The 16,401-nt window shown below is 41.1% G+C and overlaps 1 protein-coding gene across 4 annotated transcripts in view; it reads left to right on the top strand.

The window, feature by feature from the left end:
• BMPER (BMP binding endothelial regulator) overlaps positions 1–16,401 on the top strand; it is a 250,671-nt gene that overhangs the window by 130,157 nt on the left and 104,113 nt on the right. For all 4 annotated transcript variants that reach the window (XM_027075245.2, XM_053218245.1, XM_015065034.3 and 1 more), the window contains exons 7-10: positions 4,798–4,897; positions 9,838–9,947; positions 13,561–13,701; positions 15,880–15,984. In XM_027075245.2, coding sequence (XP_026931046.1) covers positions 4,798–4,897; positions 9,838–9,947; positions 13,561–13,701; positions 15,880–15,984 — 456 coding nt within the window. The remainder of the gene's footprint in view (positions 1–4,797; positions 4,898–9,837; positions 9,948–13,560; positions 13,702–15,879; positions 15,985–16,401) is intronic.

The following is a 16,401-nucleotide window of genomic DNA, read 5'->3' as shown; positions in this document are numbered from 1 at the left end:
ATTCACAAATCAGCTTTGTACCATTCATTGACTGTTATGATATAAGAATTGTGGGTCACACATAATCTCTTTGCACTCAAGGTATATTTCTCCCCTATACTAGCCCCTCTCGGTCTTCTCTCCCCTGTTCTCACCTTCATCTAGAATCAATAGAGAACTCCATTCTCTTCAAACAATTGAACGTTGGGGGGAAAAATCCTTCTAGAATGTGGTTGAGTATAATTGATTGGTTCTAACTGGTTAGAAATGTACTACTCTGCTTCCCACCTCCTGTTGGGGAGCCGACTCTGCATGCTGTTCAAGGGATGAGTGCTATGTCATACGTTACAGTATGGTTTCCAGCCCTCAGTTCTCAATGGTCCTCAGGGGTGGGGGAAGAATCCTGCATGCATATGGCTGTGGTTTTATCATCTTGCATTCATTACTGTATTCAGGAAGATAGATTTTATTATGCAGCAAGACTGCTACTCTAGGGTAAACTTTCACACCAAGCAATTGTGTTCTTGACTAAATCAGCTAAGACAAAAATAAGGGGGTAGAAAATAGACTCGGGACAAGTTTCATGTCTTTCTTTTAAAAACAGCCACTTTTGGAGAAGCACTTGGATATGACCAAATGACCACCTGTAAAGAACAAACTAAAGAAAAATGGTGGAAATCGTAACTCACCAGTACTGTGGAAGTTCCCAGAGTTCCTTTCCTTGTTGACCGTATGAGAATAGTGATTAGTCCCTGTGCATTTTAACCATATAGAAATTTTCAAACATTTAACAAAACACATGGGGTCCTAGAAATCCTGCCAGCTTAGAAGGTGAAGTTGAGTGTTGCTTTTTGATATATCAGCACCAACAAACATTTAGTTAGTACCTAAAATGTGTAAAACCCAAGGAGATACAAGGTAAGTAGACGCAGACAGCCCTGAAATTATACCAGCTTATCAGCATCCTGTAGTTCACAGTGATTTGAGAAATTCATTTAGATTCTTAGGGCCCATCATGTGTGGTGGCTCTTCCTTTCATTTAAGAAATTTTTACTGAGTTATTTCCTTGAGCCCGTCATGTTCCTGAAGGATATTAGGCTCAAAGGTCCTTGCTGTCACCAAAGTCTAGCTTGAAGGCAAAACCAGTGTCATCTTGCCAGATTAAACTTCTATGTATGTGTCAAGAATACAGGAATATACACGAGAAAGGGAAAGATATGGAAAGATAGAGGGGGTCACTGGGAAATTAAGGGGTGTGGAAGGCTTCACAGGGGAGAAGAGGCCCCAAATTGACTTTGAATGAAGCAGGATTTTTATAGGGGTCAATGATGGGGGAAGAGAAGGAAAGCAGTACATATGAAGAAGATGGAAGGCCTCAGACGTGCCTGGGGACAATAAAAAATATATAATGGACTCTCCTCTCCAGGTTGATATTGTGAGGAAAGGAGATGGGAGAGAAGGTTATGGGGTATCTTGACCAACTAGACTAACTGTGGTAATAAAGAGCTAATGCATCTGAGTATTTTATTTTATTTTTTTAAAGTTTGTTTATTTTGAGAGAGAGAGAGAGAAAGAGAGAGCACGTGTGCGAGCAGGGGATGGGGAGAAAGAATCCCAAGCAGGCTCTGCGCTGTCAGCACAGAGCCCGACACGGGTCTTGATCCCATGAACTGTGAGATCATAACCTGAGCCAAAACCAAGAGTCGGACACTTAACTGACTGAACCACCCAGGCACCCCACATCTGAGTATTTTAATGCAATTAAATTTATTTCTTGCTCATTTAATAGTTCATTGTGAGTTTAGTGGATAGACTTCCACATAGTGACCCAGGGAAGCAAGCTCTTTCCATTCTGTGCAAAGTTATTGATATCCCCTCAATTCAGGTGGTTATCCATGTAGCAGAGATAGAAAGTGAGAGTGTGGAGCACTGAGTGTGAGAGACCTTTATGGGTCAGGCCTAGAAGCGTGTTATTTATTTCCATCCACCTCCTGTAGGTCAGAACGTAGTCAGTCGTAAGGCCTAACTGCAAGGGAGTCTGAGAAATGTAGTGTTGGTCTATGTCAGGAGAAAAAGAAGCAGGTTTTAGTGAGGCTATAGTTGCTTCTACAATTGACTTTTAGCCTGAACTTTATCCCAAATGCAGTGGCAACTCATCCTCCACGTTAGCATGGGGACATGTGCAATGGTAACATAGGCTCCATAAGGTGAGTGATTTTTGTATGTTATATTCACTGCTGTATCCTCAGCGTATCTAGGCCTTAAACAACTATTTGATCAAATAATGAAATGATGGATGGATGTTGGAAATGAATCCTGGCCATATGGAACTTTCCAGGTGGGTTCGTGGAAGAGAGCTGCGGCAGGGAGGCCGGTTAAAAAGAGTGTGCTAATCTGACAGAGCCGGAGTTAGTGCAGTTACAGTAGGAATTAGTACATTTTTAGAAACAGAAATGTTCACTTCTGCTATTTTAACGTTCTTAGTTTACAGCATAGCCACATCTCATAGTTTAACCAGATTCCCTGCTGAGTTGAAATCATAGAAGCAGGTTGTGAGCCGAAATAGCCTGGCACTTTCTTTGGAGGTATTAATTGGAACACAGCCTTGGGACTTGGGCTGTGCCACGATCCTGCAACCCAAACAAAATAAAACTTGACTAAACCAGCAAACCCAGATTGCAGTTCAAGTTACTTTAAGGGGCTCTTGGGAAACACAAACTGCATTTGTATTATATATGCAAAATCCGCTCTTTGACCTTATTGTAAGAAAAATTACTGGAGCCCACCTAATCTTTTGCCAGCTTTCCGAAGTACTGGACAAGTTAACTCCTATGCAATTATGTAATATTTTGTAAAAATTTTGACTTTCAAATATGCTTGAAAAATAGATGCTGATCCAACAAGAACAGAGACTATCAATGAAAAGAATATGTGCTCTGTGCACCTAAGAGAAGCCAACACACAGGCAGCCTCATGTGGCCCGAGGCTTCATGATTTTAGGAAGTTGCTTGCAGATGAATTTTTTTGAAATTAAAAGTTAAGGGAAGCATTCTGTCCTCCCTCTAGATTTAACTTTTGTGGTTTATGTATAAGCTGGGGCAGACCTCGGTGTCTGACCTAGACTCAGGTTATGTGCTTCTGAAGTCTGGTGAAAGGCCAGACTTTAGGATTATGCAGAGCTGAGTGAGGGAACCTCACAGAAAACAGCCAGGGATTCTTAGGAGATTTTTAGTGATTCTTGCTGATCTGGAAATAATGTAAAAACAACAGAAGAGCTTTTTGTGGTATTTTTGTATGTTCTCTCTTGGTTTGGGGAAGAATCTGACATTCGAGTGGCTTAAAAATAATAAATATTTAAAAAGACATAACATGTCCTACCCTTTTCATCCACCCCTACCAAAAAATAAACTGTAATAATAAAAATGGCAAGAGCAGGAAGGGAAACCAGAAACAATGGATGGCAGCAGTATGCTAGGATGGGCATGAATTTGATCCAGACGGCTAACGTCTGGTGTTATTGCATAAAGTGGTGGAGAAGGTGTGAGGAAATGCCGCAGGGAATCTTTCCCTTCTTTACAGTGTGAGTTCCTCATTTCCTGAGGCCCCTTGAGATATAAATTACCGGTTTCAGACAGCGGGTACCTGAGGGTCTACTCCTTTGCTTTCTAGCTCAAATCCCAGAGAAGCCAATCCATTGAAATTCCATTTGTCTAGTGATCTATTTACCAAATCGTCTGATTTTCTGAAAAAAAAAAATAAATTATTCATAAATTTAGTAGCAATTCATTTTGCACAGGATAGTTTTCACATGAACCTTACAAAGGTGTTGGGTGTAAATTGACTAGAAAGCACTATTTTTTTTTTCCTGCCCCAGCTTTCTGAAGATTCAATTACAAGTTGCTGAGGCTGGGAAAACAGACACCTCGGCAGAGGCATCGAGGAGGGGGAGTAGGCGTGTTGCATCTTCAAGTTGTAAGAAAGCACAGAAAGAGGGGAGAGATACTGATGGCTGGAGAAAGGGGGGCATGCTGGGATAAAGAAGGAAGGAATGGATGTCAGAAAGGAGGACAGGAAGGGTGGAGAATGAGGGGCAGGGAAAGATTCGAAAGCTCTAGAACTTCTCCCATAGGCTGCTAAGCCTCTGCCATTCCTTCCAATATCAATCATCTTTTGCCTTCCACTTGTGATAGAAAAGTTTGGTTAGCTGAGTGAATTCAGTGAAATGGTTCTTCTGAATATTGGCAGCATATCCATTTTCAGCGGATTGGCTGCTTCATGAAATCTAAACCTCCGAGAGCCATCCTAATAATACCTTTAAGCAGTTACAGAAAAGGAAGTATTCCTGGAGGAAGATGTCTGCAGAACCTACAGAAAGATGAGGGTCCGAAAGAGGAGGAAAAGCCTCAGTAACGCCCAGAGGACTCCTTTGCTTGCTTGGGTGTCGGAAAGGGAAGCCAACTTTTCCTGGTTTGCCTAAGACTCTCCCAGTTTTAGTACTGGAAGCCTCCAATCTCAGGCCAATGAAGATAGTTGACTAGTCTTGAGAAGGAAAAAGGTAAAGAAAGGTGGTGGGTGGGTGGGGAGAGGTAATACTGTAATAATCTCTTCAGGGACAGTCTTTTCGAGGGTACAGTTCATGTAGCCTCCAGGGAAGATAAAAGGAAAAAGGACAGTTGGGACAAATTATACAGATCTGAGCCGTCACCCCAAGGACCCAATACCAGGGAAGACCCTAGGTTTGTTTCAGGTATCTTGATTATACAGTATAAATGCACTTACTTTTCTAAATGTGCTTTTTTCTCTCTCTCTTTTCTTCAGGGAGGCAGGACACAGTGCGTGAGAGAAGTCTGTCCCATTCTCTCCTGTCCTCAACACCTTAGCCACATTCCCCCAGGACAGTGCTGCCCCAAATGTTTGGGTGAGTGACTGTTTTCAGATAAAAGAACAATGTAATTTATTCTTGGGAGTTTCTGCTGAGAGTCTTCATTCACATTGTTATGTTGGGGTTCTCAGGTTGTCCTGTTTCATGGCTTATTAGAAATAACTGCTTTTTCTGGTTAGAGGAATGTAAGGTGTGCCTGGTGTTTATCTCTTGTCTGAGGTCTCTACAGGTGTTTCTTTTCTCTTGTGCTTCCTTGTATCTGTAAACCTGGTTCACCAGGCAACTTGGGATGATAACCCCTGATGGCGAGAGCAGTATTGAAGAAACTGTCTTTCATTGGGCATATGACAATTGGTAGAAATGATTAGTATTTTAAAGGCATATGAAATTAACACATGGAAGAATATAGACTAGTGTTACTTTTAGAGGCAAAAGTATGCAGGAGGATGACACCAAAAGCAAGAGGTTTGGAAGGGAGCAATGAAAAGTAGCCAACAGGAAAGGAGAATGAGCTATTTTTTATTGAGCATTTGCTATTTCCTGGGTACTATGAAAATCACTTTACATGCTTTTTCTCATTGAATTTTCTCAAGAAGCTGTGCCGTATAGGTGCTAAGTATATCATTCTGATATGTAATATACATGCTGTGGTTAGTATTATTTCAGGAGAAGGGAGTAGATTCCTAGAAGGTGGCACAGCTGGTGAGTTACAGAGTTGATACCTGAATATGAGTTCCTGTGATTCCTAAGCCCAGGCTTTAACCTGCTGCTGCCCAGCCTCCGTGGTGATGTGGAGAGAGGCATATACATTGCCAGTTGAAAGAGACAGCCTGTGATGGAGAGTCTCTAGGGCAAGAGATCCTTTAGGTCTTGTTTATAATCCGAATGTCAGCTTCTTACACATGATCTTCAAACTCTTGAGTTAGTTGAGGTCAGACTAAGATTCAAAGAAAAGTAGCCTGACCCAGTGTGTGAATACAATAGAGCATCTCCCACTAAAATCCTCCAGCAACCCCACTAGAATCTTGAGGGATCTTTGAGGAGGCTAATACATTTCCGAGTCACCCCTGGCTTGGTCTCCTTCTGCTGTTTTTCTCTTAATTCTCCTCCTCCTCCTTCTCTCTCTCCTTTCTTCCTCTTCCAACTCCACTTCATCTTCCTCTCCTCCTCCTCCTCTTCCTCCTCCTTCAACGCCATTTTGTACTTGCAGGGACATTCCCCTCCAGTCTTTTCACATTCTGTGGTGCTACTGAATCAAGACTTGTGTAGTAGATTTTACTGAAGGTTTGTGGTCAGTGAGGGTGATTACCTTTTAGTGGAGCACAGTGAACAACATGAAATGGATCCTTAATGGATCCTCCTTTTGTTCTTAAGAGGTCTCAGCTATTATGCCTTTAGGAAAATGTCACTGTGTATCTGGGCTCCAGCGTCCTATCAGTTACTGTCCACACCCTTTTTTCTGAATCTTCTCTCCTTTCGTTCATAGCTTGCTTTTCTCAATTCCAGAATCCCCTGTTGATTGATTGTTTTCATTCCCAGCTTATCACAGCCATAGTCTAAAATCTATCTTTCTACAACCAACTTGTTGAATAAAGGTATCTTGTTAAACTAAGGCAGTTTTCTTTTCTTTACAGGATTCACCTGTCAACCCTTCATCTAATGTTTGCCCTCTTGCTGCATGTACACACACACACACACACACACACACACACACACACGCATGTAATACTTTTTAAGTAACTATGAAGTAATTAAAAGAACAAAAGAAAATTGTTTATACATGCCTGATTAAAGACATTTCCACTGATATGTGTGCTTCCTGGGTTGCCAATGTGTGCTTGTACTCCTGGAATAGAGTTAGCCAGTTCACTGTTGTTGAAATCGTCATGCTTTTGGTCATGGTGGACACAGCATTCCATCTGAGCAGGAAAGTCATTACAGAAGAGGTGGCATTTGGGGCCTGACATTGAAGATAAGTAGATTTGATTGATGCTTTGAAGCCCATACTATGGATGTGCTGAGTCAACTCAGAAGCTTCTCATATGAGGAATGGCTGTTGTATTGAATGCAGACTTTTCTGTCCATTTGTGGTCATAAGACAGACTACAAAAGGAACAGTAAGTCTTAGGAAACTTAAAAATCTTAATTCTCGCAAATGAGACCGTTTTGGGTTAGGCTAAACCCCAGTGGAATAATGTAGAAATGGCTTAACTTAGGCTGAATGTGGACTCTCTGAACCACTCTTTTGAATGTTTCATCTTAATTTGGGGCCATGATGACTTTGGAACTACGGTAAGATTTTGTGTTCCTCGGGGGTAAAAAGAAATATACCCACACAACAAAAGACAGAAAGGAAAAAAAAAAAAAAAGGAAGCACTAGGATACTTTCTAGATCCTGAAATCTTAGACTAATCAGACTTTTGGCTGGTTGGACACCAATTTGCTATGACATACTCCTTTGACAGGATTCATTTACATGACATGCCTTAGCCTTTTGCATTGCAAATTCTCTAGCTCTCTGTTTTCATTTTCAATGAAGAGACTCATCAGAGGTTTGTGTATACTGAGCACCCAATGCACCTCTTAGAATGACACAGCCTAGGATCACATTTGAATGCTACCACCGCTAATAACGATAACACTCATCATGTGCCACTTGTTGGGGTTGCTTAGGGAATTCCAGGCTCTATGGTAAAGACTTTACATCAGTATTTTTAGGTAAAAATTATCTTTGAGTGATGAGGTAAGTAGTTGGTCGTATTTTTTTCGGGGATATTATTGGAGAGTCTTTTTATTTGGCGACCTACTAGTGCATTAGTTCTCCAGTCTATCCATCCGTTTGTTCACCTACTCATTCATGCATCTATGCCACAATATTGGGTACTATAAATGTAGTAAAAGCTCCAAGCTATGGGAACACAGGAAGGGGCAGTTCATTCTAAGAGGTGAAAGGTCCTCTGAGGAATAATGTGGAGCTCAACCATAAAATGTATTTTCATTGGTAGGGAAAGAAGCTAGACTATATTTATGTATCTATATCCTGCCTCTTGCCTAAAAGGAATTAAGGTCACTTATAAAGTACATGAAGCGCATGTAGATGAAAGATAAGAAAAAGGCAAACCAGGTTATCCCAATCTTTAAACATTGCCCGATTGAAACAATTGAGTAGATGGCCTGCACACAGCTTTCTGATGCCTCAGGGCCTAGAGGAAAATCTAGAGAAAGGCAGAATTTTGTGTTTTGCAGGCAGTCCTCTAATTTAGTCTGCAAACTTCCACAAGCTTCCAGAAACTCAGGACCTGGGGGTGCACGTAAGAATGCCTGTCTTAGTTGGATTATTAACACTTGCTAGGAGCAAATACAGTCATTTAGTTAGATTTTGTCTAACCACAAAAGGGTTTTTGGTTGCCTACTTTCATATTAGCATTTTATTTATTTATTTATTTATTTTTATTTTTTTCATATTAGCATTTTAGGCAGAGAGGATGGTATGTTCCTGCAAGGAGGCATTATTGTTACCATTTTACAAGTGAACTAAGTGAGGCCTGGAGAACTACTCAAGGTCACTAGGGAGTCCATACGTGGGACCCAGACTATAACTCACTGTCATCTTTTGAGGCAAGTTTACTTCTGGTAGTAAGAACCAAGCTAGTAATTTAGTTCTGCATCTATACCGTATCCTAGCCTTGAAGTTGACTCTAACAGGAAGATGGCGTTTTTTGTGATTCCTGTTAATGGTAATTCCAACAATTTGAATTCTGAGAGTGGCATTTAGTATGTGCCTGTAGGTATTTTCAGCATTTCACTGGGCCTCCTGATAACTAGAGTTTGCTTTTAATCTTTCTATAAGAAGAAAGAGTGTGGAGGTGCCTGGGTGGCTCAGTCAGTTAAGTGTCCGACTTCAGCTCAGGTCATGATCTCACGGTTCGTGAGTTCAAGACCCATGTCGGGCTCTGTGCTGACAGCTAGTTCAGAGCCTGGAGCCTGTCTTTGGATTCTGTGTTTCCCTCTCTCTCTGTCCCTCCCCTGCTCTCTCTCTCTCTCTCTCTCTCTCCCCCAAAAATAAATACAACATAAAACATTTTAAGAAGAAAGAGTGTGGTTGTAAATCTAATGAGTGATAATGAATCTTCATCTTCTTAACATGTTGCTTGACTCAAGCAACATGTCAGGGATGTTTTTATATGCTCCAGGGAGTAGAAGCTCGCAATTTGAAAGAAAAGATGAAATTGGATTGCATTCTTTGTTTGGGGTTACTTTTTGGACCTTTTGATCATAAATCAAATCTTCATATCAGGGAAAATCAAGCTAATTCTACAGAAGTGTGATGCCTGTGAAAGCTTGGGCACTTGACATGTGGGTTGGATTCTGCCTCTATGTGCATTTTGAGTTAGTGCCATCCTTTATACCAATGGGCTTGTAATTTCTCCAGCTGAGATGCTATATCATTGGTTCTCCTTTTCACTCATTCTAGTCCTTCTTGGAATAGCTTGACTTCCTGTGCCTCTTCCCTGCCAATACCTACTTCCTGGATAATTTTACTTATTCTTTAAAATGCAGTTGAGGCATTGCATCTTCCAAGAAGTCTTCTCTGTCCTCCCTGTCCCCACAGTTCCCAGATTGTCTTCTTTCTGGAACTTACCATATTGTTGTATTTAAATCATTTTTGTGAGTTTGTCTCACCGGTAGACTGTGAACTCCACGAGGGCAGGTCAAATAGATCTGGTCATCTTGGTTCACTATGATGGTAATAAAGATTTGTTGAACTTACAGGATTCAGTGTGGAGTCAAGCTCTTTATAATAAAAACTTTCTAAATTAATTACTCCAGGGAACATCTGGCCGAGGACTATTTTTGTGCACCAGATTTACCTGGTCTTGTGAGAATGTTTAACAGTCCTGTGATAGAATTGTTGATGACAAAGTGGGAAATCCTGGCTTCTGTCTTGCATTAACCATGCTGTTGCTTCCCTCTAGGTCAGAGGAAAGTGTTTGACCTTCCATTTGGAAGCTGCCTCTTTCGCAGTGATGTTTATGACAACGGATCTTCATTTCTCTATGATAACTGCACTGCATGCACCTGCCGGGTAAGGTGGTTCTGAGGGGCTGTGATCTGACAACGATTGCACTGGGGACGTTACTGTTAACTTTATAGCCAAACATAATGATCTGTCATTTATTGGAAGGAGGCATTATCAATGCCATTTTACTACTTGAAATCATGCTTAAGGTTGTAAGGACGTTCAAACATAGGACCCAGATTACAATTCACTGTTACCTTCCCAGGACCTACAAGTTAGCTTCTGGAGGTGAGAACTAAAGTCTGAGGGACTGTCCTAAGGTATTTTCTAAAATCAGACACAGAGTGTCTCTGGCAGCGTTCTCTGGTTCTAACTATCCGAGATGAGCTCCTTAACATACCACATAATAAAAATGACTTTAATCACATTCAAGAGAAAAGAAAGGCAAGGATTTACAGTTCATCACAAAGATAAACCTGGTAGTTTGAGAGGGGAGTATTTATGTGTTGTTCATTGTACCATTTCTTACTTGAAAAGTAAGAAAAGCATTGCTTGCTTTTTTCAAAAGGAAACAGAGGCCTAATGACTGGTAAAGAAAGAATTCCGCAGCTCCAGAATTTTAAAGGAATACACGGCCCACATTCATTGACTGTGCTTATACAGTGATTTTTTTTAAACCAAGAAGAGAACCATCTTAATGGAAGATTTTAGAATCATTCATTAGTGAGTTAATGCAAACATCCGTGTGACATGAATTTAGAAGAATACATTTTGGCGGTGATGGTTGTTGTTTTGTCTTTAATAGCTAAAGGGCTAGAGAGGGAAGGAGGAGAGTTTTGCTCAATGTCAGCTCTGAGTCAGTAGCTGAGATTGGAGTTCAGAAGTTCCTGATTACTTGAGGCATGCTTTGTTAAGAAGCATGCACTACTTCAGGGAAGTGGCCGAGTAGGGGCTGAACTGTCTGTTCCCTGGCACTGAACACTGAGTATTTCCCAAGCCTGAGAATACTTTCCTGAGACTCCTTCCTCTCTTCCATGGTTTATATTTTCCTATGCTAAACCTATAGCCACTCCTTCTGTTTGCCTTGGCCTTCATCCTCATGACTTCTCTTCCTCTCCAGGAATTTCACAGGTTATAGCTTCCTCTTGAGGATGCTAAACCTTTGATGAAACACATCACATCCCCAAGTTCTCTTGATTGCAGGAAAGCCAGACGTCCCACGGATGGGAATTTGTTATGCTTGCACTGCTCTGGGTCTCATGGATTCTTTGAGAGGAGATCAGACAGTATTTCTCAGTGCTGAAAAGAAGTGTAATTAATACTGTTCCTTCAAGAGATTTGTGTGTGTGTGTGTGTGTGTGTGTATGTGTGTGTGTGTGAGAGAGAGAGAGAGAGAGAGAGAGAGAGAGAATGAGTTCACAGTCATCTTTGGGAAATTGGATGTTTCAAGAATCAGGCTACAATCATTTTGGATAATCATTGTTATTTTCTATCTGCTTGGAGCTTCCCTCTCCAGCATCTCCACCCAGTGCCATGACAGGTGCAGGAAATTATTTCATAGTACTCTGAACACAGAGTCTTTATGGCAGTGATTTATTTTTAAAACCAATTTTTAAAACACAGAATCTTTGTGCCTTTATATTTGATGATTCCTCTACCTTGAGCGACCTCATCTTCTTTCAATTTGAATAGCAAACTCCTCTTCATGCACAACAGCCTCTCTCAGATGTTAGCTCCTCCCCTAGTGACTGACTAGGGGACTCACATAAGTAGGTAATTGTCCCTCTTTTCTGCTACCTCTATACCTTTACTAGTTCTGTTAATGACATTATATTGCAATTTAATAGTTCACATGGCTCTCTCTCCTTTTGGCCTGTGAGCTCCTTGTAGACAGAAGCACATCTATCCATCTCAATATTCTCATTGCTTAAACTAGTGCCAGGCATATGATCTAATGGGTGGTGTGTGTGTGTGTGTGTGTGTGTGTGTGTGTGTGTGTGTGTGTTTGTGTGTGTGTGTGTAATGAAAGCTGGTGTGTCTACCATGAAGTATGCATTACTTGAGAGCTAGTATGTGTCCTTGTTTTTCAAACTAGAAATCAATACGTGCAGTTTGGCAAAGGACTTTTTTTTCCCCCAATTAATGAGTTGACCTATAATAATTTCTATGTGCCAGAAACTGTGCCAAGTACTTTAAATATTTCATTTAAGCTGCACAATAAACCTGAGAAGTAGGTTTTTGAAGATGAGGAATCTGGGGCTCACGGAGATGGATTTGCACAAGATAACATACCTAATGGATGAACTGGCATTCCCCCCTGGTCTTGTCCAATGCTGAGTCCTATCTATTATCTGATGTGGTAGAACCTTAAAAATAAAAGACAACCAATGCCATTTTCTTAAAAGGATCATCACATTGTTATATTAATCTTAGATGGATAAGTCAGTAGGAGTATAGGAGATAATACCAGAAGTACCTGTTGAAGTCATAGGATTAACATAGAAGCTGCAGAAGTTACATACGTTGATTTATACAACCTGTTTGAATGAGTTATCTCTCAATACTAACTAAGGAGAGGGCTTGGTCTCATTTCCCTATCATTGGTCTGATACTAATTCCACACTGTGAAGGGATTGTCCATATACCAGGGACCCTGCTTTCCTCCCTCCCTGCCTGCCACCAAGTCTCATAAATATTTTGCTCTTAACATTCATTCTAGCTGATAACCTACTCCAGTGAAATTGAATCTTGTTGGATGGGGAACTAGAAGAGTTTACTTTTCTTAAACTGCTCTGAACTTTTCTTCGACATGTTGTTCAATGAATTGGCAGGCACAATTTACTTGGCTAGAAATCAAGCCATACCTCTTAAAGTTACAGATATAAACTCATCATTTTCAGAGGTTAAGCAACCTGGTTAAGATTACATATTTAAAAAAAAAAGATTACATATTTTATAGAAGAGTTTAGAATGGTCAGTTTTGGCGTAGCTCATTCAATTCTTCTGTGGACATGGAACACACTAAGGAATTTTATCTTGAGGAGGAACATTAGCTCTTAATTTTTGCTATTTGATTGGATATCATGCCTTTATGCTAGACTCCTCAAAGGTGGCAAATGCCCTCGAGGAGACCCAAGAGAGTCATGTTAATGAAAAGCATGCAAGAGGAAAAGGGCAGGAAGAGGGAAATTGGTTGGCCCATACTGAATTGGACCTTCTTGCCACATGCTGGCCAGAGTGGAATCATCAGCTTCTTGAACGTTAAATTATAAACACTTGGAAAGTAGTGAGGGTATGCACACTATTCATAGCTTCTTCACCTTCTCATCCAGATATTTAGTCAGCAAATAACATTTTGAAGTAGATGAAAGATTTATTACAACAAGTTAAAATATGATTTCTTCAGAATATGTTTTCTTTTTTGGGGGAAGAGGGGGTGAAGAGAATCAAGTAGTCTTTATGCTCAGGGCAGAGTCTTACATGGGGCCCAAACTCACAAACTGTGAGATCATGACCTGAGCCAAAATCAAGAGTTAGTCACTTAACCAACTGAGCCACTCAGGTGCCCCCAGAATATGTTTTAAAGCAGTTAGTTGTGGATTGTTAAAGGAAGGCCACGTAAGATGGTTGGTAGAGATGGAAATCATTTTTAATTTCTGGTTTGCCTTTGGGTCCCCAGGACTCTACTGTAGTATGTAAGAAGAAATGCTCCCACCCTGGTGGCTGCATCAGAGGGGAGGAGACCTGTTGTGAAGAGTGCCTCCTGCGAGTGCCTCCAGAAGATGTCAAAGTGTGCAAATTTGGCAACAAGGTTTTCCGGGTATGTCACAAGCCAAGCTCATGGGAACTATTGTACTATACTGAAATGTAAAAAGCTCCAGATAAAAGGCAGATTGGAGTATTCCATATTTTGTAGACACATATGGTGTGTGTGTGTGTGTGTGTGTGTGTGTGTGTGTGTGTGTGTGTCTGTGCGTGCACAAATGTAATTATTTATATGGCAATATATATACATATTTTTAAAATCAAATATACATGGGGCAGAGAAGCAACTGTTTGAAAAAATGGTTTTCTTCAGCTTTATTTTTGCTTTATGAAGTGTTTTAAGCCTGTAAAACATTATTGCCTTTTCCAAATGTGGTCATCCAGTGATGGGGATTGAGCTGAAGATACCCCTCCACCCCCACCCACCTCTGGATGGTACTGTTATGGGAGCCCAAATGCTGAGGACATCTCATTCAGTCAGAGATGCTCAGTGTCCCTTTCCAAGATCCTGATGGTCCTATAGCTTAATACTTTTGGAACTTTTTACAAAGCTGCTTTTTCAAAGAGAGATTTTCTCACTTGGAAGATATTCAGGTAAGGATGTTCATGCTGGCACAGCCATTGAGCAAAGATGAGAGAGCCTTGCCCCAACTGACCTAGCACGGTTGTCTCCTGACCATCTGCTACTTATCAAATACTACCCGTAGTTTTCTGACAGCATAGCTGTGCAGTGACCATGTAAACGTCAGGATGAAGATTGTTGTATTTGTCCAAACTGCTTTCCATTTAGTTTTTTGGGTGGAGGGAGTCTTTCTGTACCTGAAGTATCATCTCAGGACATTCTTGAGACTGGGACCCTCAGAATCAAGTCAGATGTGGGAGATCCTCATGTTGTACTTGGCCAGATTTCCTTTTGCATTGATGGAGTTGGAAGGAGAGTCTTGATTCTTATGGAATCAGTAAGAAGACATGATGTGTCATGCCCAAAAGAAGGGGGTCACATGTGTGTTGTATTTACACCAGGCTTTCAGAGCCACTCATGTATCCTTTTTACATAAAGTCATTCTTGTGTTTCCAGAGCACCTGGATGCAATAGACCCCCTCTCACAATGGTATTGTGTGCAAAGTGCTTTCAAGGCTCCTGTACAAAGGTTCCTTTATGTGATGAAGCCTAAAATAATTTACAGAGAGTCATCTTTGAAACGCCAAGTCCTAGAAATGTGCACACAGAGAATTTGGACTCATCAGATGCCCTTTAGGACAGATTCAGTTAGGTCTTTGTTTCTCAAGAAATAAAAGGTTCTAGTAGTCCTTAAATAGCTTCAAAATGTGTGAAGGAAAAGGAAGAGGAGTCATCATCAAAATCTGAGATAGTTCCTCTGTTTTTAACAAATTTTTCTGCTTATATCTACAAACTCAGGAAGGAATCTTTGTTTTGTTTTCACATCCAACCCTTGTGCCTGTAATCTACTCTTGCATAAGCTAGGATGCACATCCCTGTGTGTTCTCCAGAGATACAGGGCTTCTTGTGGCTGGGTATTTGGCAACTGCATATTATAGATTCAATGAGCCAAAAATATTCCTCAAACAGCCCTTTCTGGGCTAGAAAATGTGTCCCAAGGTGCTATCTAGCTTTTGGGGAGGAAAGTATCAGACAGGCAGGGGCATGGTATCTCGGAGTATTCCATCTGGGCTCCACATATTTGGATGGCTTGCTGATCAAGTGTCTGCCTGGGCAATGAGAGTCCTGTGAATTAGCCTCTGTTCTTTGAATGGATCATACCCTGTGTGGTCCAGAACCATGTCACATGTGGGAATAAATTCACCACCTTTGTACATCTCAACTGCTGCTACCTGGAATAGCTTAAACATTTCAGGTCTATCACACAGGAACATTAGACCTTTGCTACTGCATCATGTTCAACTCATGCTTGTCTTCCAGGGTGAAGCTAAGTAAACAATGTAGGAGGAGCACGATGCAAATATGGTTTGGTTAGATGCATAAGAATTCTTTTTATATCCTGGAGGGGGAACACACACACACACACACACACACACCTACACACACCTTCAAATTGGGTAGGTGTAGATAGACACCTCAGAGTAATTTAGTCCGATGATGGATCTCTCACTCAGAGTAAGAAATGCTCTCCTTGGCAGAGAAATCCCAGCCTGTTGGATTAGCTCCCATCAGCCTCCAGCTGATAGCAGAATCTTGTGCTCTCTCCCATAGGATGGAGAGATGTGGTCCTCTGTTAATTGCACCATCTGTGCTTGTGTGAAAGGCAAGACAGAGTGTCGAAAGAAGCAGTGCGTTCCAATCAGCAGCTGCCCGCAGGTATGTCTGGAATGCAGGTTGACTTTTTCTTTACCTTCAGGTCTTGGGAAACGTCCTACCTGTGGCATGGCCACATGCCGTCTTCTGAACACAGAATCTAGATTTCCTGATACTTCTAGGTCCCCCAATAGCCACAAACCCCCTTTGCAAATTTCTCTCCTTCTTTTTTGCACTTCCCACCCAAATTCTAGCCTTGTAGGAAAATAGCTCCTACCTTACACTTGACCCAAGTCTCCTATTTCTCATTGACTTCTCCCACTTCTTTGTTTTAATGTCTCCAACTCCTGTTAGATCTGCTCTCTTGATCCTTTTGCTGGGTTTTCTGTTGAACACCATATTTTTCTCTTTTCTTTTTCCTCTCCCCAAATCAGAGATTTCTTCCCTTCGCCATTCAAAGTGTATGTAGTTGTTTATTAA

The sequence above is a fragment of the Acinonyx jubatus genome, chromosome A2, assembly GCF_027475565.1.
Source record: "Acinonyx jubatus isolate Ajub_Pintada_27869175 chromosome A2, VMU_Ajub_asm_v1.0, whole genome shotgun sequence".
In the NCBI taxonomy this organism is placed as follows: Eukaryota; Metazoa; Chordata; class Mammalia; order Carnivora; family Felidae; genus Acinonyx; species Acinonyx jubatus.
This window is presented reverse-complemented; position numbering and strand designations above follow the sequence as displayed.